Genomic DNA, 23,533 nt, shown 5'->3' on the forward strand with positions numbered 1-23,533 from the left:
ACTCCACCATTTGCCTGAAGCAGTTTATGGAAATCATGGGGAACCTAAATCAGGATGGCTGGACGCGGGTTTGAACTGTCGTCCTGAAAATGAGTTGAGTGTGCCAACTCCTGCACTATTTCACTCAGTGTAAGACCCAGATGCCACACCAAATTGTGTCGAGGTGCCAGTATTCAAGGGACAAAGGTGAGCTCTGCAGGCTAAGTTTAGAAAGCTTTACTGCACCAAGTGGTTGAGGTTCCTCTCCACAAAGAGTTGTGTGCACTTAAGTCACCCGAAATGAAGAAGGGTGGGGGCAGTTGAGAAATCACTGCAGACAATGCATTCTCAGGCACTTCACCATGGAGAGGAAGGTACACACTACAGACAGTAAAATCCAGAGATGCCCTCACATGAACAGCCACAACCTCAAAAGTCACAGAGTGGCATATGTTCGCCGTAGCCTGCATCCAGAATGTACATCCGAACTCCACTCGACACACTGTCATAGTCAGCTCAATTCATAAATAGCCCCGACAGCCATGAAGTGTACAGGTTTGCAATGCTGGGAACCAAGTTTCCCATATGGCAATGCAGAAACCATGGGAAATACATAAGAAATGTCATAGCTCAGCCATGTGGTGAAAAAAACTGCTGCATGCTATCAGTATCCTGTGGGGTTTTAAAGGGACCAAGAGACAGGTCTGCTGCCTGGCAAGGGAACCACTCGAGGTGGATTCAGGTGTTTGCAAGAGCCTGTCTGCCCTAGTTTCAGGGACAGAGGAGGTACAGGAAGTCCTATGACCATCACCCTTTGGCTCCTTTAGCCTCTGGTTGGCATCCAGTTGCAGATCGTCAGAATCCTGTGAGGAGAGTGCCCAGAAGGACACATTCCTGGTGAGACACTGGAGGTTGGCGACCGACACCAATGCTCCCAAAATAGGTATGGAGGAAACAGTAAGACGGGGAGTGGGAGCCCAAACCACCATGAGGTGTAGTCTAGTGGCCCAAGGCCATGAGTCAGAAGCCAGGAAGGGTGAGGGTACCGTTGCTAGAAAGGATGACATAGCAACCATAGCAAACGTCACCATACAAACAGGATACCAATGATCATATTTCTCTTGGCCTCCGGATATGTAAGTCAGTCAAGTGTCTTGTATTCTTGGATTTTCTTTTCTGTTTGGAAGATAAGAGTAGGGAATGGTGCTCCCTGCAGTTAACACAGACATGGGGAGGGGCACAAGGAACGTTCACATGCAACTGGCATCTACAATTCCTGCAGACAGGACTGCTGTTAAATGTGAAGACATGTGCCAAAATCTCATGCTTTTGAAGCATCATAGAGAAAAGGGAACACAGGTTATCACACTGCATCAATACACCATCACCTTCAACTTTCCAGGCAACAAGTTGCCTTCAAAGCCCAAGATGAAGGCCCCAGTATCAATCCAATTGTCCTTTGTTCCCTGCAAAATGCATACCCCGTCACTCTGAACTGGCTAATAACTATGCCATTTGTCTGTAAAAGATGATGGACTCTACCATACTGACGTTGTTATGAGAGGTGATAGCAGGGCATGCCATTTAGTCAGAACTGAACCACTTTTCATTTTCGAAATTGTTGCTACTTCCGAAAACCTGTTCTCAAAGTGTTCAATGAAGGATAATGAATTTGTGGCCAAAAAGAAATCTCCATTGGTGCTAGAGAAAACTAAGCATTGTGCGGAGAATTTCTCCCTTTGTTATTCCCATGGCACAGCCAGGAAAGGAAACATTGTGGGGCCATATCTCTCTGCATTGCGGCAATCCTTTCCTTCAGAAGAACCTACTTGGGCTGTATGGCCACCAGCAAAAGAAAGTTTGAACTGTTTCACTTGCAAGTCACCCATCTTGATGCCACCTACTCCAAACAGGGGTTCTCCTCGCAGTTTCCTCATAGCTATAGCAATGGCTCCTGGTCAAGTAACAGTTGCCCATAGATCATGCACCCCAGCTGTGATGGGCACACTCCCTCGCATATGTGGGTAGTTTCCAGTGCAGATACTATTTGATGACCTACACCTCCCCCTCACCACCAACGCCCCCCCCCCCCCCCAAAAAAAAAAAGACTTGGCTACCGTGTAGTGTTTACGGTGTATTAATTTTGTCACTTCTGTAAAATTTGGAAGAGTAATGGTAGGTCGAATCCAATAATGGGGACCTTACATGGAAGGATAAAAAGTTGTATGAAGTTTGAGAAGAGAAAAAAAAAACAGTGCACAAAATCATAATCAAAATCCAAGCATGAAAACCATCCAATGGAAGTCAAAAGGGAAGAAAGAACATCAAAACGATATACTTGAAGCAGGGAAGGGAACTGACATTACAAGGGCCGGGACCCCAAGTTAACCAAGTAAATACTCATGACAGATGTGAGCTCCCCCTATGGGATTTATAAAGAATGATATAAGGAACAGGCAAAACTCATATATCCCAATAATTTTCAAAACCTTCTTGTTGACTATTTTATGGAGAAGACATATTAAAGTTGACTACCAGTCCACCTTACTGTTTATATTTAATAAGAGTATGTTGCCTTTACACCCTTGAGAGCAGCAATGTGCACTAATTGAAGCAACAGTTCGTACAGACCTCTCTGACATGGGTTACAACGCATTCTGTGCAATGCCAACATAGTAATCAAAATTCTATATCTTCATTTGAAAAGTGTATTTTCTAGCCTGAAATTTTGCAATTACATTTGCAAGCAAAGGAACAAGCAACCATTTCAACACTATGCATTGCAAACAGCACAGTGAGCCCATGTCTGTAGCCCTCTAAAACAGACATGGATGCATTTGAGCTCATCCAAAGACAACTGACAGCTGCAGGGCAGTGCTCACGGAAGGTTATGTTGATACACAAACTGGTTATGTTGATCCCTGCTCCAAGTTTTAGAAGCATTCAACATTGGGCTGAAACTGCTATGACAAACTTTAACCCTGCTCATCAAACTCTCAAGCCCTCTGACACTAGTGTATCATTGGTGGGGTTGACCAAGGACCTTCAGCTACAGATGAGTTCCTGAAACAACTGTTTTCCATCCAAGTTAAGGAGGCAGTGAGCAGAGACAATTTGAGCAATGGACCACATTTATCTACTTCAATGCCTGCCTTTGTTACATGTATTTTGACTTCAGAAAAATTGCCTTGAGTAATCCAGAGCATCTACTGCTTCTCATTTGAGGACAATATATACAGTACATTAAGGATTCGACCACTGAGAAGTTGAATTGGACAAGGAGTTAAATAACATCAAACAGAATTTAGTAGGACTATCAAAAGTGCTATGAAATAACTAACACGAAATACAGTTAAAATTAAGACAGACGTTTTATTACAAGGAAACAGAAAAAGGAGTACATTTTCTATAATGCAGTCATATTAGAAACACACGTACAGACACTTACATAGTGCCAAGGCTCATTCTAAAAATCAACAAAACATTTTTAAATTATAATGGAAAATCTTGCTAGAATATTAATAATAGAAGTGGTATACAATATTTACAGTCTTGTTTATGCGCCCTCTCACCCATTCAACACTTCAACTACACAGTAAATTATCGCAATTACTCCTCCTATTATCAATTATTACAACAAAAGATACTCCAAAGGAATGAGTGAATGAATGCAGTGTATACAGCAATATTGTTATATTCTGTACAGAAGGTACATGATCTCTATGAATAGTTACATAAACAGCAGGAAATTCAACTGCAATATGATAAATGAGGGGTTTCATTGTAAAAGTGGGACCAAAACTAAAGCACAATTCTTCTTTGTTAAACTTCGGGTACGATACTATAAATGACAAACACATTCTTCTAGAATAAAACAGAAAAAGCATTAAGGAACTGAAAGTGAAACTGATTATACATTATAAAAACTGAGTCTGCTGGCACAACTGACTTATGGCAGTAAACCATCTACTTTCAATGGAAAAATGCATAATTTCAAAACTGACATTGCTTAGAGTTCAACTGAGGGATACATGGTGAAAATTACTAGACACAAAGCCTAGATAAAGAAATAACTGTAAGGATCGCAAAACAAACTGAGTGGTAGGCTAGGAATGTAACGAAAATAGAATACAACAATAGAAAATCCAGGATGGAATGTAACAATATTGAAAAGGATAGTTCCTACTCACCATACAGCAGAGATGCCGAGTCGCAAATAGGTACAACAAAGAGACTGTCAGAAAATGAACTTTCGGCCCACAAGGTTATCACCAGAGATATAAAACACACACACACACACACACACACACACACACACACACGCGCGCAGGACCACAGTCTCTGGCTGCTGAGGCTGTGGTCTTAACGTGTGTGTGTGTGTGTGTGTGTGTGTGTGTGTGTGTGTGTGAGAGAGAGAGAGAGAGAGGGAGAGGGGGGGAGAGAATGAGAGAGAGAGAGAGAGAGAGAGAGAGAGAGAGAGAGAGAGAGAGAGAGTTGCATTTGAATGAGTGTGTGTACCTTCTATCTCTGACAAGGGCCTTGTTGGTCGAAAGCTCATTTTCTGAGTCTTTTTGTTATGCCTCTCCATTGTATGGTGAGTAGCTACTATCCTTAATATTTTTACACAAATGAAACATATGAGTGACACGTCTAGACAGGTGAATGGATAGCACATGGACTAAGGACACACTTTACTGGCTTTGAAGTGATACAGATTGAAGTGACAACCTAATGAGAGGTGGGCATTAACAAACATGCAGGAGCTACATGTATGTGTGTAGCTACAAATCATAATGCACAGGAGTCTCAAGGGCCCCTTTTTCCAACAGTTTATGTCAAATGGCTGATAATTATGTAAAAATAACATGAGCAGCAAGGACCAGCCCAAAAATGGTTCTAACAGAACAGAACTGGCAATTACATGTAACCTGAGAACAGATATACTGTACACACCTTTTCAACTTCCTGCCGATATTCTCCCTCCAATTTCTGTAACCTCTGCTGGATCTGTCTGTAGTCAACAGAAAGCATAGACATCTGGCGTTCCTTCTCCTGCCACTGTAAATCTGCCTTCTGCCGAGCACTTTTTTCTTCATTCAGTTTTGCCTGTAAAGCTGAAAGGGCATACAGCAGATCAGTAATTTAGATTTTCGGTTACATAGAATAGAAAATATTACAGCTTAAGTAAAATACAAAGGTAGTTCAAAAAGTATCTGACTTATTTATAAAATCCATCTCTATTCTGCAGCATCTACACACTTCTCCCAACACTGCTGCCCCTGCTGGAAGCATCGCTGGAAAGCCTCTTTTTGTATGTTGTGCTGCTACTCCATTAAATTCTGCATATGTATTCCCTGTTCTGAAACCTAATCCCTTTCAGAGTTTTTTTCCATTTATGGAAAAACCAGGTGTCACCTGATGCTAGGTCAGTGGAATAGGGAAGCTGACAGACCATAGCAATGTTGTGTTTGGCTAAAAAAACTCGGAATTAATTGAGAACAGTTAGCACATGTACTGTCGTGGTGGAGGTGACAAATGCCCACTGCTCACAAGTCCAGCTGTTTGCATCTCACTGCTTCACAAAGACGATGCAGAACCACTTAGTAGTGCTCCATAATGACATTAGTACCTTCTGGGGTGTACTCATGATGGACTATGCCATTGGAATCAAAGAAGCCAGTCAGCGTCACTGTCGTATTGTTGCATATCTGTCTCGCTTTTTAGGATCTCGGGGATGATGGATGCTTCCACTGTGGTAAACTGGAACTTTGTTTCTGGGTCATACCCATAAACCCAGGACTCAGCACTCGTGATCACTGTATTAAGAAAGTTGGGACTACCGTTCGCAGTATGCAGCAGTCCTATGTGACCACTAAAGGATGTTGTTTCCGCTCAGTTTTTAGCAACTTTGACACAAATTTTGCTGAGATCCTCCTGAAGTTCAAATGTTCCTTTAAAATGGAACAAATGGATCCAATACTAATTTCAACCTCATCTGCAAGTGCTCTGATTGTGATTTCTCTGTCCTGCATCACCCGAATCTTTACGTGACCAATAACAACCTCATTTGTGGATGTGAGGGCATACCTGAACGTGCTTCACTCTTCACTGATCAGCAGCCATCTTCAAAGTGGCTGAACAACTCTTTTATTTGTCTAGTCCCCACTGATTTGTCCCAAAATACTTGTCAAACATTGCAGATTGTTTCAGCTTGAGAACTGCCAAGCTTAAAATAAAATTTGGTGCAATAACATTGTTCCACTTTTTCTGTCATTTTGCCCACAACACAAACTCCAATGATTAATACATACATGTGTTTACTTGTTAACAGATAACCAGCAACTGATTGTTTCCGTAGTTAAGGAAAAATCATGCATGTGTGCTATGTACACTAACAGAAAGGGAGTTTGCACCCAAATACCAGTGTCAGTTTCAACAGTTAAAAATAAGGTTGCATACTTTTTGAACAACCCCCCCGTAGTTCAGTGGTGGTAGTCACAAAGCAAGATAAAATTAACAAATAAATATATAAACATTATGATTCCACAGCCCTCAGAATTTGATATACTTTCATCCAGCAAACACTAATGAAACTTACAGCAGGAAAGGAGCACACCGGAATTAAAAGAAGTTACCAGTTCCATGCTTGAGGGTGTGAAGCAGAACAGGATGAGAAGAATTAACATTAGAATGCACAATTTAAATTCTGGAATTAAAAGCATAAAAAAATTAGTGTATGGATAAATTGACGTAGATCACACAATGAATGAATGGAAGGATTTTGTCAGTTGGTTTGATGTTGTACTCCATCTTCTCTTATTGAGTGGCTGAAACTAATTATATCGAAATCTTCTGCAATATACTTGCAAAAATTTGACTGTGCATGATAAAGTAAACATTAACAAGGGTTTGGTGATGATGGAGATAGGGAAATGGAGAACAGAGAAAAACAGAAATGCTGAGAAAAAGAAGTAGATCACAACAGAAGTTATAGGGACTGTTCGAACCGAGGGCATATGAATTGTAGGAAACACACACAAGTTGTGGATCGACTTCCCACAGTGAGGTTCTGAAATTCTGATGCCAGGAGGAATATCAATTCACTTGTTTTCTGAAATACAAACTACGATCTCAGCTATTATGCTGGAGGGCATGTACTAACCATCAGTACAGATTCTTTCACTGTGTTATTCATTTCTAGACACAGTTTTGTTGCTATTATTCCAATGCAAAAAGTTAAACAGAATTTCACACTGGCAATACGTAATGTAATTCACCTTATAAGTAGCCATCCCTTTGATAAAGTAAGTTTTGCAGTCATAAGATTACATTTGGTACAAAGAGAATATGTGACAAAGTTTCTGTGCGTTTGTCATAACAATGTGAACACAACAAAGCAAGGCACAGTTACACCAAAAATGCACATAAGTAAATCTAAAATTCATCAATAATGATGTTCCATGGACAAGTGACTGCTGTCTACTTGTCAAAAATCCATCAAACAAAAATGCAAGACCACAGTGTTATTGATCATGTCACGTATACCCAGATAAATATAAATGGAAGTTTGCGACATACAGCAAAGAAAGAGACAAGACCACTGTTATGCAAGGAAATAAAAATGAATTTTTAATAATTGGTGATACACTATTGAAAAATACTGCTGTCCCCAACTGCAAAATTGATGTGCCACTTGGCTTTAGAATGTAACAACTTGATAAACATTTTAAAATACCAAAAATTCAAAACAAGTGACATTGGAACCAGATTCTATAAAACATAATTACAGGGTGTCATTGTACACATTGGAAGAAATTCATTAAGAAGTACCAGCAAAGAGAAATTACTAGAGACAACCAATGTAATTCATTTCACAAAAAGTGTCTAAGTGAGATCCAAGTTCATACTTGGCAGCATTCCAAAAAGATGGTCTGTAAGTGACAAGCGTATCTCCAAGATAAAATGTGCCACCAAGGAACAGTGTGATTGTCTTGGGCCAGTTTTCATAGACCTGAACAACTTTCTTTGTTAAAACTGACTACGAAAAGACGGGACGCATTTAACTTGATCGGGTCTGTAATATCTGGCAGAATGTTTACAAAAGTCTGCAAAATCATTGGAAACAAGAGAAATTACTACAATCTGATCAAGGTGAAAAACCAAGCTGAAAAATGCAAATACAAGCACTAAATAATAATAACAACAATGATAAAGATAATAATAATGCAGTACAGACTATGCATTCCGAATACAGTCCACAACATGTAAGCCAGTAGAAGGAAAATTACGTGAAAGGACTATATCAGAATATCCAACACTGTGGTAACAAAAAAATCAGTAAAACACAACCACACATATTATGCCTCACTAAACATACTAACTAAAAGTCAGATGGGTAATCTGACAAAGGACTATAACTTATCCCATTATTTTTGTAGATCCAAACCTGCAGGTGGAGAAGCCTTTTCTATTTATTTCTTCATTTATTAATTTATTGACTTTAAAAAAACACGTTAAAGACTGTAAACAACAAAAGTGTGAGACTACCCTTAACTAAAGAAAATTATTTTGAAAGTATTGGTTTTATGACAGGTGACTCAAAAGTGTTTTGTGTACAGATCACCAGATGAAAACATTATCATCTTTACAAGGAAAAAAAATTAACTTACTACATATGAATGTGAAGCGAAATATTGTTATATTTGGAGACTTAAATATTTACATGGCAAAAGTGTCAAAAACAAGACAAGATTCTGAAGAAATGCTAATATAGAAAAAAATGGAGGCAAAAATGTCTGCACCCACAAGAGTGTCAATCTCAAGTCCAACACTTACTGACAATACTATTACTAATATTTGTAGATGTGATTCTGAGTCACATGTAATTCAAACAGAAGTGTCTGATCATCGTGGGTAGCTGATCTGCTCTTGCAGAAATTATGATATACTATCAGAATCAATATTAGAAGGAAACCTACCCAACAAATAAAGTTCAAGAAATCAACTAGGGGTGATGAACTATCCAATCACATATAAAGAAGCAAGTGAACAAACAAACACTCACACCATTGCTGGACATAGTAAACAACTCTTTCAGAGATTGAATTTTCCCCGAACAACTTAAGATATGCAGGGTTGTGCCACTGTACAAGAAAGGAGGTAAGGATGACCTCCAACAATTCAGTGACATCAGGTTTCTGAAAAACCCTGGAAATACGTAAGTATACACTAGTTGTTTATCTGGACAAACAAAGTTCTTGTATCACCTCAGCATGGTTTCAGAAACGGTAAATATATACGAAATCAGCATTTGGCAGTCTGACATTTACATTATTCAGTCCTTAGGTGGAAAACGTTGTATCTGCAATGTTTCTGTAACTCTACAATGCTTTCAACACCACTGCCCATGAAATTCTAATACAAAAATTATGGCACTCCACAGCAAGCAGGAGAGTGAATACAATCATACTTACATAACAAGAAATAATATGTATTGACAGGGAACTCATACCAGTCAGAAACCAAAGCCATTAAATGTGGAGGGCCACAGGGTTCGATAAAGGGGCCATAGCTGTTTACTGCGTTTGTAGTGTTAGAGTTGCTGAAGAGAAAGAGATGAAAATATTGTATGCAGATGACATGACAATACTGAACAGCGACAAAAACATGGAACAGTTAGTGTGAAGAGTGCATACAAGGTGTGTGAGAAATGTAACGAGACTGATTTTTTCTCTACCACAATTTTTTCAAACAATATTGCCGTCTTAAAAGGAAAAATGATCTGTGTCAGTGGAAAACTTGTGCTCTTGATAAAGAATGTTCCCATAGGCCTATTTCAACTTTTCAAAGGTGACGCGCATGGATTCCTCGAGTTTAACACAAAACTTGATGGCATAACATTGCTCTGAATTCCACTGTTCCATTTTCATAACACAACAAAAACACAATTTCACTGATAGTGTTCACAAAAATTGCATGACGTCTATACAGAGCTGAAACTTTTACTGAGCATTTGGAAGGGATCAACATGCCAGTCTACTCAAGTAGAACAACACAGCAGCACCAGATCGCCTGCATTGTTGTCAGTCTCATTACTTTTCTCACACATCTCATATTTCTGCAAACTTCACAGCACAATGGCACATGGAAAATTAGCTGGTTATAAACCTGAAAAGCAGTCTTTGCACATGGATTTAGAGATGGATGACACAAAGCTGGAAGACGAAGAATCCGCTAGATTCTTAGGTACTACTGCGGGTAGTGAGCTGAAATGGAAACAGCATATTCTGTGCAGAGTATACCATGGACTCTGAACTGCACACACAAAAAAAGAGGACTTTTGAAACATATAGAAACTACTTCAAACATCTAGAAATATCTAGACATCTGAACTTTTATATCATTGTAAATATATCTATTGAAATGATGTGGGACAAGTCCTGTATAGGATATGTATATGTGACATGAATTAACATTAATGAGCACATAATTATTTTTAGTCCTATTCGTGCAACTGCACTTAATTTTTTATTTTACTGCCTACCAGTTTTTAAGTAGTTCTGCTTAACATACATTTGATAGAGTTTGTACAGTTTCCAGATAGTACATATGTCTTAAGACCAACCTGTTACAAAGATAAGGACAGAAGAAATCATCAAAACTGTGTCCCAAATAATTATTAAATGGCTGCCTGCAAATAGACACTCATAATTCCAAGGAACCAGGGTAGAATATTCAGTTCTGTACACCAAATGGAGTAACAACAAGGACAAGTGTAACACATGAGCAGGAGTCACTGAACATTTCACAATGTTACACATTTTGCTGTATGTACACTGACAATAAGTGAAACTAAAATGGTTATATTATGAAAACTATTGTGGAAACTATTAAATCATGAGACAGAATTTCTGGCTATCACTTAGCATGAACAGGTGAAATAGTTAACATTGCCAAGAACCACATATAAAAACACACACAATATCATTAGCTGTAGGAACTATTAATTCAGAAGGTTAGTGTCATGTACATTTATATGCGCTTATTAGCAGCAGAATTTTGCCTTGTAAATGTAGGTACTGGCCACTGATACCGTCTTTTAATTTAATAAGCAAATTATGAGCTTTAAGCAGGTAAATTTTGTAACTTGTCTTTTCACATGATTGCTGGTTCCATAAACAAATCGCCACTGTAACATATTTTCACTCACTTGTGGCATAACAATTTAGACGATCATGAACATAAGAGAAATTAGGGCTTGAAGGAAGCACACAGACAGTTGTTCTTCCCTTACTCTATTTGCGAGTGGAACAGAAAATGAAATGACTTTGAGTAGTACATGGCATCATGTGCCATGCATCTTATGGTGACTGAAGGAGTATGTATACAGATGTAGATGTAGTGCAATAAAGTATGTACTACACAACACTGAGTCAATGAGAATAATATCTAATTTTCATCCATTATTATAAAACACATGAAAAATTTCTCCACTATCAAGTCATAGCTTAACATTTCTATGTACCCTAATACACAATTTGTGCATCAGAAAGCTTCTGACAATGAGTATAGTTCTGAGGGGTAAAAGAAATCCGTGAGTTACTCAGGGTGTCTTTCTTCAATTTCAGTCCCTAGTTACCAATCAGGTAGTTAGATGATTTGGATAATTCTGCAGGGAAAGGGCATTCAAAGAAAAATTTTTAAGCAGTACTACTGTTGCTTTAGTTATTCCACCAATAAAATTCTTTAAAGAATCAAACTCCAATGTACGAGAAATATACTTTACAAGTGAGATAATGTGTTAAATATTTTATGTTAAGCATGTAAGTGAGAACAAGTTTAGAAAAGGTTTGAAATTATATATAAGTTAACTGCAACTCACCAAGTGCCCTCATTCTCAAATAATGGATGAATATAGTCTGGGTATCTGTGTGCTGGGAGTTAAACTGCCTCTAGACATACTATTTCTAATTGTGATACTTTGTTAAGGTATTAAACCTTTAACATAAGATTATAAGTCTAAATGAGTAGATTATGGCAGCATTTTAATTTTTTTAATTTGGTAAACAGTTTGATGAAATACTGAATGAAAACCAAATTTTTGTTGCCCCTGGACATCATGACATAGGCAACCTGAAGCTGTGGCCAGATGACCATGCACAGGGTTAGTCATTTAGCAATATAGACATGTATTTAGGATCCATAGACATGATTTTAGGATTCAGGAGTACAGCTGACAGCATAAACAGTTAGGTGCAATATTGCAGTGCCTGTTTGTTTAGAAGTACAATGAAATGTTCCTTTGGACATGCATGCATCCGTGTCCAAAGGAACAGGTGTTATGCAATACATTAAATGTATTTGCAGTTGCAAATACAGTCAACCATCAGATTTTTAATGGAATGACAACAATGAAAATTTGTGCCGGACCAGTACTTGAACCCAGATTTCCTGCTTATGTTGAGCAGTCACCTTACCATTAGGCTACCCAAACATGACTCGAAGCTAGATCCAAATTTCCACATGTCACAAGCCATATGTCTACAATTTGCACTTATACATTCATTATATATACTCCCATACAGGGCAGACATCTTAAGTGAAAGTTGCTTGCCCAGTATTGGTGGATAAATACAATATTGACAACAATGCAGTGCCTGTGTCCTTCAGAGGTATGATTCAATATTTCTTCATACATGCATGCATGCATGCAAGCACTAAGCTTTTGGTTTCCCACAGTTGCAATTGCAAATACATTTCATGTATTTCAAAATGGCTGTAGTCACCGCAGTGCCTCTTCGAAAGGAACACTGCTTCATGCTTCTGAACAACACAGGCACTGCAATATCATATTTAACTGCCAATTCCATACAAGCAACTTTCTAATAAATGACTTCCCCTGTATAGGAATACAATTCTACATAATAACTACTAAGGTAAATTAATTTGCAAGACTAGGCAGTAATGAATAACTTTGGATTCAGTACAAAAGATGATTCATATTCACAATCATAAGAGTGCAAGATATATCAGGTATTCGCCTACAAAATTATTCTGAATTATTGCAGTCATTTCTTGATGGAGAATATTTTTTTACGATCTTTCAAATTTTTTAGGAACTGAGACAATTTCAACGAATACTGTGCATCTCATACAACATTTTCACACGAGTGCACTTGCAGACATATGACTGACGATGTATGGAAGTTTCGGTCTGGCTGTAAGTCATGCTCTCAGAGCCTAATGGTAAGGCAATTGCTTGCGATAAGCAGGAAGTGCATGTTCGAGCCCTGGTCCAGCACACATTTCCACTGTCGTCATTACATTACACAGCTGATCATTGTCCATGTTCACAACTGTGAATACAATTCATGTAAACAGTTTGAAGTGTTTATCTGAGCTATACTTTCAAGATAGAAGCAGTGGCTGTTAAAGTGTGTGTTGTAAATAGCAGACTTAAATGGCAATATAAAACAATATGTCATACCTTTGAATATACAGTCCATTTTTCCTGATGCAATAGGAAAAGACAAAATTACTACATTAATTTTCCATTTTTGCCACTGTTGACAATAAGAGTTCTGTTTTAATTTACTAAAAGTTTACAATTCTACATAATAACTACTAAGGTAAATTAATTTGCAAGACTGGGCAGTAATGAATAACTTTGGATTCAGTACAAAAGATAATTCATATTCACAATCATAAGAGTTCAAGATATATAAGGTATTTGCCTACAAAATTATTCTGAATTATTGCAGTCATTTCTTGATGTAGAATATTTTTTTACGATCTTTCAAATTTTTTAGGAACTGAGACAATTTCAATGAAAACTGCACATCTCATACAACATTTTCTCTGCTATCTGTTACTTCTCCCGTTACTGAATTGACCTTACACCAAAATATTTAGTAATGGCACAGAGATACATACCCCCCACTCCCCCCTCTGTCTCCCCTTTATCACCTCCAACTCCATCTCCAACTCCCTCTCCCTCCCCCTTCCCCCCCCCCCCCCCCCCCCACACTACCCTATTACTTGGAGTATATTAATTTCTAGTATTCCACTCCACATTCATCTTCTTCCTAAAAAGTCTCTTCTGTGCAATCCTCACCCAGATATGAATTACTAAATGTCTACTGGATTTACTTTTCTCTCTTTAATTGAAGGTTTCTATTGCCTGCTCTACCACATATCCCAAAGGTTCTCTTCACAAGTTGAGTGAGTGCATAAAAACAATCTTCATTCCCACAACAGTCTTTGGTGGTGGTGGTAAGTTCCTATGGGACCAAACTGCTTCAGTTGTCAGTTCCTAGGCTTACAAACTACTTACTCTAACTTAAACTAACTTACACTAAGGACAAAACACACACACACACACACACACACACACACACACACACACACACACACACACACACACACCTGCCTGAGGGAGGACTCAAACCTCCAAGGGGGAAAGCCGCACGAACTGTGGTAAGGTGCCTCAGACCATGCGACTACCCACGCGGCAATAGTCTTTCAAGCCCTTGATAGAATAGGAGAGATTCTTTGAAGACTTAGGCCACCATAGTATTTTGTATTCAAAATTTTGGCAATGGATTAGACTACCCAAGAAGCTAGGGCTTCAATCTTATGAAAGAATTTGCTGCAGAATTTCCTCAAAAGCTTAAGTTATATTAAATGATATCCACAAACCATCAGCACATATAGAATGAGTCCAAATCAGAATTCAATTTACTATATCATTCGAGTGGAGAATACATTTATATTCTATGGCACAACTTGAAATATTTTCCCCATATTAAAATGTATCTCAAGTTGTGCTGCTAATTTTCTTATTATATTTTTCAAGAAATGAATATGAAGGCCTGACAGGGCTAATCTCACCTTTGACGACTTCTATGTTTGCTTCCTCTTTGCTCAGAAGACGACTTCGCTCTGTTTCTTCATGTGCTCTAACTTCTTGTTGATACCTGTTCTGAGCTGCTTTAAGTTCTAATTCCAAGGATGCACATTCCTTCTCCAGGCTTGAGATTTTTTCAACCATTTGACGATTGTCATCTGTGAGTTTATTCTCTCTCTGCTGAGCTCGTTCAAGTTCACCATGCATTGACTGCAGACGACCTGAAACAAAACAAAAATTCAGTAATTAATGTATTATAAAAACAAACTGTGGTATTTACACAACCACTCACATTACGTTGATTCAATACGAACTTACTTTCTTTTCAGAAAAGATTTATAGAATCTGGCAGGCTAATGGTACTTCAGTGGCAGCACAAAACACACATATCAATAGAGTTGCATCAAATACATAAATCCTAAAAATACATCACTGATTTTTAAATGGCAAAATTCACAACAACACATAGTTCATCACAAATATAGTGGGATTCTCAATACATATAGGACAACTATAATGAAGAAGAACTAAGCAGTCTACTCATCATGCTACAGCAGCTTTCAGCATAGTGGCAAATTGAAAGCAAGCATATTCATGGCCACATATGCTTCAACATCCAAACTGAACAATAAATTAAAAGTTTGAATTAAGTAACTGAAGTTTCCATTTTTCACATACAAGCCACTGAAGGTCAGAAATGATCAGTGATTAAAGACTTTTCACTGAAATAAAGAAGTTTCACTATGTCCTGTAAGGATACATTTTTAGATGTAGAAGACTGTGTTCTTCATTATCATGGATGCAATACTAATGTAATATGTTGGGTGAAATGCTCTCTGAAACACATCAATAATGAGCTTCAAATAAAAATATTTGATTTATGTTAATTGGTCAGAAACTAAAGTGGTTAGCAAGTAAAGTTAACAAATAGGTACTGTAGCACTCATTATTAAACAATAGGGCTATAATATTAATAGATAGTCACTGGCACAACAGTTTCAGCTAATAGCAGCAGCAAAGAGATTCCACTGTTTCTGATGATGAAACTATCTTTTAATAGCAACTTCTCTAAGTAAAAAAACTGTCTTTCAGACGTGCAGCTTGAGTGCAGCAATAATTCAAAATAAGGGCATTTAAACCAATGATTGGATTTGTTCTTGACAATCTTTGATACTGCTGACATCTTCCCGACTCTTCAACCCTTCCTTAAGGATATCACCAGCTACTAACCTCTTTGAATGTAGTCTCGTCCCTTTGGAGTGCAATATGATTGCAATTTTTGAGATCCTAAGCAGCAAAGGGTGCTCATGCTTTTTCAATGCTCCCGTTTCACAGCCCTCCTGCGGCGTGATGACAAAGGGGTAGGACATTGACACATGCATGAATAAAACAGCAAAGGGTACTCTAAGACACCCCCTCCCAGTTCAGCAAAATCCTTGGTGGCACCAGTCCACATTTATCAAGAATTTTAAGTGTGTTCCTTTACAGAGAAAACTTGTGAAGTAGTTGCAGGCACGCAATCGGCATCGGAGGTGTGTAAAATGGTTGACTACCTGCAGGGGCCTAGGGCTACTTCTCCGGTTTTCTCTGTACAGGCACCTTTTTAAATTCTCAATGAATGTGCATGGGTGCCATGGTGAGTTTTGCTGAACTGTGGAGTCTTAGATCGACCCTTTGTCATTTTATTATGCAGGTGTCGATGTCACACCTCTCCGTGACGCTGTCAAATGAGAGCCTGAAACTGGAACCACGCTGGGAAGTGGTCACTAGAATGTAAATTTGGAGCCACTTCCCACTGAACTGAGTCTGCAAAGCTGGAGAACAAAAACAAAGGTCAATGGCTGAGAAAGACCCTAAAGCTGTGAAGAAGTGTGTCACCTGACCCGCATTCAGAAGGCAGATATTCTCTGAATGAACAGGTCGCTCATTCACCCGATTCCTGGAGCAAGTGGTAGCCGAGCCCCACAGCACATTGTGTGCATTGAAAACCCCCACAAGGAGGAATGGGCATGGAAGTGTCCGGAAGAGTTCTGCCAGTGCATCTGCATCCAAAGCGTCATTAGGGGGAAGGTACATAGAACACACTGTGATATTAAAGGGTGTGACACCTTTCATGGCAATTGTTGGATGGTCATGATAAGAGGGACAGGAGAGGAGTGACATCTGTCATCAATGAACCAGCCATTCAGCCTTTAGCCCTCTCTCCAGTAGTATCGTCCTTCCTGTATGCATGGTAGCCCTGTAATACAGGTGTGTTGGTGACTTGAAGATGCGTTTCTTGTAAGCAGATGCAGAATGGTTTATCCTGGACCAGCAGCTGCAATTCTTCCAGGCATGAGTGATATCCATTCAAATTCCACTGCAACACAGTGAAAGTCCCTGTGGAAGCCATTTGTTAGCAATGGTTGTACTTTCCTTTCTCCCTCGGAGGTGGTGATTTACTGGGGAGGTCAGGGGGAATATTAGCTGGTTCCTTGCTCTCCGGTTCCTCCGACCGGAAGTCCATATCCTCAAAGAGCACAGTCCCCATCACAAAGGGGGAGAGCTTGCTGATCCAAGGTTTGACTACCACTTTCTTGGACTTAGAAATGTTAATCGAAGAACGTTTTTCTTAACTGACGGGAGGAAGCAGTTACCTGGGTTGTGGGGATGCCTTAGTTGGCTTCTGATGTTGGGTAATGGTATGTGGCTTAGGTGGTAAATCTGTTGCTGATGGCTTCAAATGACATTAGTTTGAAGTGGAGCATTTCATGGAGAATTTCCCCCACAGGCACATCGACAAGTGCACGTGCTCGAACTTGTGGTCTGAGTTTGTGTGGAAGCATCACACTCTGTGAATGGCGCCTTAAGGGCTGACGCAAAAGCAGTAGCAAAAACCGGTAGTTGCAAAGCTTTGAAAGCTTTTTCAGCTTCCCCACAGGATACACGTCTCTTTACTTTCAACTCCTAAATTTTCCTTTCCTCATTGTAAACCTCACACCTTCTGCTCCATGCTGGGTGATCATCAGAACAGTTCGCACATTTCGGAGGAAGTGTAAAAGAACTGCCTGATTCGTAGGCTGAGACTCCACAATTGCCACACATAGCCTTCCCATTACATCCCATAGTGGTATAGCCAAATCTTTGACATTTATAGCATCACATTGGGTTAGGGACAAATGAGTGAACCTAAAGATGGATATAGCCTGCCGCGATATATTCAGGTAATTGTGGAGTAACAAACATTACAATAAATGTTGCCCATGTTTCTAATTTGCGACTGACTCTCCTCATACAGTTCTGCACTTCTGTGACACCCATATTTTTCCATTCTCCACGTAACTCCGTGGGGTCCACCTCCATTATATCAGAGCAGGTCACTGAACTGTTCACAGTAACACACCCTCTGCCCTACCTTCCTATTCATAACGAATCCTACACCTGTTATACTATTTTCTGCTGCTGTTGATATTACCCGATACTCATCTGACCAGAAATCCTTGTCTTCCTTCCACTTCATTTCCCTGACCCCTACTATATCTAGATTGAGCCTTTGCATTTCCCTTTTCAGATTTTCTAGTTTCCCTACCACGTTCAAGCTTCTGACATTTCACGCCCCGACTCGTAGAACATTATCCTTTCATTGATTATTCAATCTTTTTCTCATGGTAACCTCCCCCTTGGCAGTCCCCTCCCAGAGATCTGAATGGGGGACTATTCCGGAATCTTTTGCCAATGGAGAGATCATCATGACACTTCTTCAACTACAGGCCACATGTCCTGTGGATAGATGTTACATGTCTTTAATGCACTGGTTTCCATTGCCTTCTACATCCTCATGTCGTTGGTCATTGCTGATTCTTCCACCTTTAGGGGCAATTTCCCACCCCTAGGACAAGAAAGTGCCCTGAACCTCTATCCGCTCCTCCGCCCTCTTTGACAAGGCCGTTGGCAGAAGGCTGACTTGTTATGCCGGAAGTCATCGGCTGCCAATGCTGATTATTTATCAAAATTTAGGCAGTGGCGGGGATCGAACCCGGGACCGAAGACGTTTTGATTATGAACCAAAGATGCTACCCCTAGACCACGGGTAATGAAGTACTCGACTCCAAATGTCCATTTCATGTAGTTCCCTTCGCAATGTTTGCTCCGATACTGGATGACAAGTACCTGCATTTACTGACAGCAGAAATTCATATCCCAAGGCATGGCACTCTTTGCTCGTCCCTGTTGATTTGGATCTTTTTACGAGCACTGCTATTACATAGTGTTATGTGACTGCAAGTGGTACACCATTTCTTGTAAACACACTGGACAGTGCACATTCATACACCAACAAATCAGAGTACTGCATTCATGCTGTGATCATGGTACATTAAAAAAAAAAATAGCTCCTTTTTGCTATTCAGGCACATCTGCACATCCCTCAGAGTCCATACAACCAACTAGCACAGTGAAAGGTAAAGGTCTCACGTTAAAGTCCCACTCTGGAAAACAGTTTTAATCTGCCCAGAATTTCAAGTTTAATTGGTACCAGATCTACACACCATCTACAGTGCTCCAAAGTGACCGGTGTGCTTTTTTAAGGTTTTTTTCAGGGGGGAGGGTGGGGGTCACCAATATCTTTTGCAGCGAGTGTACTTCACCATACACCTTTTTCTTAGGTTATTTAACTGGGACTCAGATTTCTACCTCTTAAATTCACACGATGAAGCAGATCACTTACCTATTAATTGTTAGGTATGAATAAGCAACGAAAAACCTTTCCAAACCAGTACGATACTCAGTTGAGAGGAAAGAAATAAAATAGCATGAAATGGGGAAATAAATCATTTAAACACACACACACACACACACACACACACACACACACACACACACATATATGGAGGGGGGAGGGGGCGGAGAGAGGGAGGGAGAGAGAACCACATGAGGAATCTGAATGATACTGGGCCATGCTAGTGTGGGGTGAAACACCACAGAATGAATAGAATAATTGGTAACTGAAGCAATCCTGATGCTTAAGAAAAAGTGCTAAAATTAATAAATACATACACTGCATACAATGAAGTAAACTATAGGAAATATAAAAACAGTTGAAAATGGAAACAAAAAAGGATACATCCAAGCGCTGGTAAAGAAAATGTTAAAGGATGACACAAGGATAACGGAGTTGTAAAGGTAAAAAATTAATTCATCAAGTAAAAGTTAAGAAAAATGACTGATGTGAAAGCATTCTGCTATATCCTGCTGTTAGTGCATGTGAGTGTGGAAGTGCCAAGTGTAGTGTCATCACAAGTGTACTTAAATCAACCAGCAACTGTGACAATGCGGGCCAGCCAGTAGAGGCCACCTGCAGGAAGCATGCACACGGCACAATCTCTACCGCATCATCTACCAGTGACTTCACCTATGTACACAAAAAGCAGCACTGACTCACCTTCCTGGAGGCTTTACTAGATAGTGATTAACTAGACAGAGATTAACTCTTAACTAGGTGTGCACATACAAGCGAAAATTGCATTTTCTACTGGAATCGACTCTTGTGGAAGCTTGCTGTTGTTATTCCTACAATGATCAGCAGTCCATAGACCTACTAATAATTTGTTATGGCTGTACTGGAGCCAAAATGATTACAGTTGCAAAAGGCAGCACCTTTTGAATGAAATCAGGACTATTAAGCAGAAGAGAATAAATGTTATAAAAAAGCCATTACAACATTTAGATCGAGTATTGATCATAATTTTGCTATAGTACTGTTAATCAGTACGACTTCATAATAGCAGATTCCAGAACAAGATGCAAATTCTCGTTAGTGCATACACATCCAGCTGCAAGTTAATGGGTTTAGAAATGTATTTTGTCTGCTGAGCTAAGCAATCAAGTGAGTCCAGGTCTACATTCGTGACATACAAGCAGCATGTCTTTCTCATGGGCCTTGATGTAAGCCACTGTGACGTCAGGCTCATCGGAGAGGCAATTTGTTGTTATGAAGCACTGCACAGTCTTCCTACAGCTTTTGACACATTTTGCTGTAAGCAGACACTTGTATGAGCACTGTGTTTTATTGTTGTATATCACGTATTACCTTTGCAACTTAAGTTTTATTTATTTATATATTATCTTGTTCATGTTTTATTGCTGCAGTATCGGTCTGCAGTAGCGAGATATAGTAATATCCTTTGTTAGAGTATTGGTTCTTACTAGTCAAAATTACAAAAATTTAACTGAAAACGATAACAATGAAAAATTCACATAATGCTAAAAAATTCACGGTTTTTCCCAGTTTTCTTCCAGATGAAAAAATTCCCAGGTTTTTCCCAGATCTACAGGTTGTCCCACGTTGTATACACCTGAAATAGCATGATCTTTTGAAGTTTCTCGAGCAGCAAGTAAACATGTGGGCCCGACAACAAGCAGACCAGGGCTAGCCCAAGCAGCCGCGACAACCATAAGGCCAGCATCAGTGCTCTCTGTACCCATTTTGTGCTTTCTGTTTTGTCCAAAAAGAATGTTCAGCGTGCCTTAAGTGCTGGGCTACTTGTCATGTTTGCCCGAAGAAAGGCCACATTGTCTCCATTTCTCGAGCGTTAAGGATTGCTCAGGACATGGACATGGACGTAAACTGTGAGACTCCAATGCTTGTGTCTTTTCCAAAGTTGTTTATCGAGTTAAATATTTTTTGGCAAGTGCTCCAGCTACAAATCAACACAGGTGCTGCAGTAACATTATCTATGCGAGTTTAGGTTCACCACTGTTGACACCTCTCAAGCAGAAGATTGTCAGTTATATCAAACTTTGCGCTGTTGGGACAATTTATGGCATCTGCCTCTCACATGTCAGGGGTTCATTCCATTACATTTTTGGTGGTTGCTGATACCAGTGTTTAGAACTTGTTTGGGATGGATTCATTTCAGGCATGTGGATTTTCTATCCTATCACCAACACAGCTCACCTTGTGTCCTATCACGTACCGTATTCTCAATTGGGAATACTGTGTGAGGAGTTTTCACACTTTTTTTTAACCAATAGTATAGGATGTGGTACGAGTTTTTCTGCTCTATTTCTTTGAAATCCAGAGCCCAGACTCAATTTTGTTGCGAACATCTTATTCCTGTCACTCTGACAGATCAAGTGAAAGCTGAATTGGACAGACTTCAATCTCTAGGGACAGTGCAACTTGTTATGGCTAGTGAATGGTCGTCTCCACTGGCTGTAGTTCAGAAGCCATTTGGGAAACTTTGCCTCTGTACCGACTTCAGTACTACTGTCAATGTGCAGTCGATCACGGTTCTGTATCTTCTCCCACTTCAGATGGCCAGTATTTTTCTAAAATTGATTTGTATGAAGTTTATCTGCAGGTTCCTTTGGACAAAGAGTCTCAGCAAGTTTTGGTTTTGAATACTCCTTTTGGTCTCTATCAATATTTGTGCCTTCCTTTTGGTGTGGCTAGTGGCCCTCCTATTTCCCAACAATTTTTAGATCAACTGAACATACCTGTCCTGGGTTGGATTAATTATCAGAATGATATTGTTGTCACGAGCTCTTCAATGTCCACAGGCTTACAATGTAACCTCATGAAACCACAATTATTTCAACCTCCTATTGTTTATTGTGGTTCGAGGTCTCGTGGGATGGGATTTGCCCTCTGCCAGAACACACATCCACTGTTTCTTCTATGCTTCACCCCTCATCCACGAAGGAGCTTCAGGTCTTCCTATGGAAGATAGCCTACTACCATGAATTCCTGCTGGGGGCAGCCACATTCGCCCAGATTGTGAATGTGCTTCTCAAAGGTTGAAACCCAAACTACTCTTGGCCCCTTGTTTAGCCAAATTCTCTCTGGACCAGCAGATAGTTTTGGCAACTGACACTTCACAGTATGGCCTCGGCGCAGACCTAGCACACCAATATGCCAACGGCTCTGAAGAACCTGTTGCTTTCACCTCTAAATCTATCACTACATCCCAGCTGCTTTACTCTCAGGTGGAAAAAGAGGCACTTGCAATATTCTATGCTCTCCAGAAATTTCAAGTTTTTTTGTATGACTCCAAGTTCCATCTTATTACCGCCCATAAACCCTTGATTTCCTTGTTCAACTCTTACACTTCCTTGCCTGAGAAGGCAGCACACCGCAACAATGCTAGGCCCTGTTCTCGTCTTGCTACAATTACAAAATCCATTTTCGACCTACGTCTAAACATGCCAATGCAAATGCCTTTTACTGCCTTGCTGTGGTCCTGATCCCAACTTTGATCATGAAGAATTAATTTGCTGTTTCAGACTTTCCTGAAATAAGAACTGCTTTATTGTTTCACGGGTGTCACTTTGCATAATGCTGTAAAAGCTGCACAATATTTCATTTCTTCAGGTGCTTACTGGCATGTTGCTGAAGACCTACTGTCTTGCTAGAAAAGCACAGGTACCAAGTGTTGGGACTGTAATGCCATTGTAGACAAATCATAGAGCACGGTGACATCCAGTGCCTACTGCTAGAGATACTTTTATTTCATGTTTCTTGAACACAGCCTGCCAATGTTAAAGGACATGTTACCAACATAGGGTAGAAAAATTATCCTCATGGAGTTCTCAGTTTCTTCTGGATGTTCTTTAGCCTTAGTTTGCGCATGTTGAAATGCATTATGGATCTGTTTATCAGAGTACCCATTT

General features: G+C 39.6%; 1 protein-coding gene across 1 annotated transcript in view; it reads right to left on the reverse strand.

Annotated features, from left to right (window-relative positions):
• The window catches only part of LOC126273344 (rho-associated protein kinase 1), a 210,822-nt gene that overhangs the window by 85,838 nt on the left and 101,451 nt on the right, over positions 1-23,533 (reverse strand). Inside the window, exons 37-38 of the mRNA XM_049976891.1 lie at positions 14,869-15,105; positions 4,933-5,093 (exon numbers count right to left, since the gene is read on the reverse strand). Of these exons, the coding sequence (XP_049832848.1) occupies positions 4,933-5,093; positions 14,869-15,105 (398 nt within the window). The remainder of the gene's footprint in view (positions 1-4,932; positions 5,094-14,868; positions 15,106-23,533) is intronic.

The sequence above is a fragment of the Schistocerca gregaria genome, chromosome 5 (assembly GCF_023897955.1).
Source record: "Schistocerca gregaria isolate iqSchGreg1 chromosome 5, iqSchGreg1.2, whole genome shotgun sequence".
In the NCBI taxonomy this organism is placed as follows: Eukaryota; Metazoa; Arthropoda; class Insecta; order Orthoptera; family Acrididae; genus Schistocerca; species Schistocerca gregaria.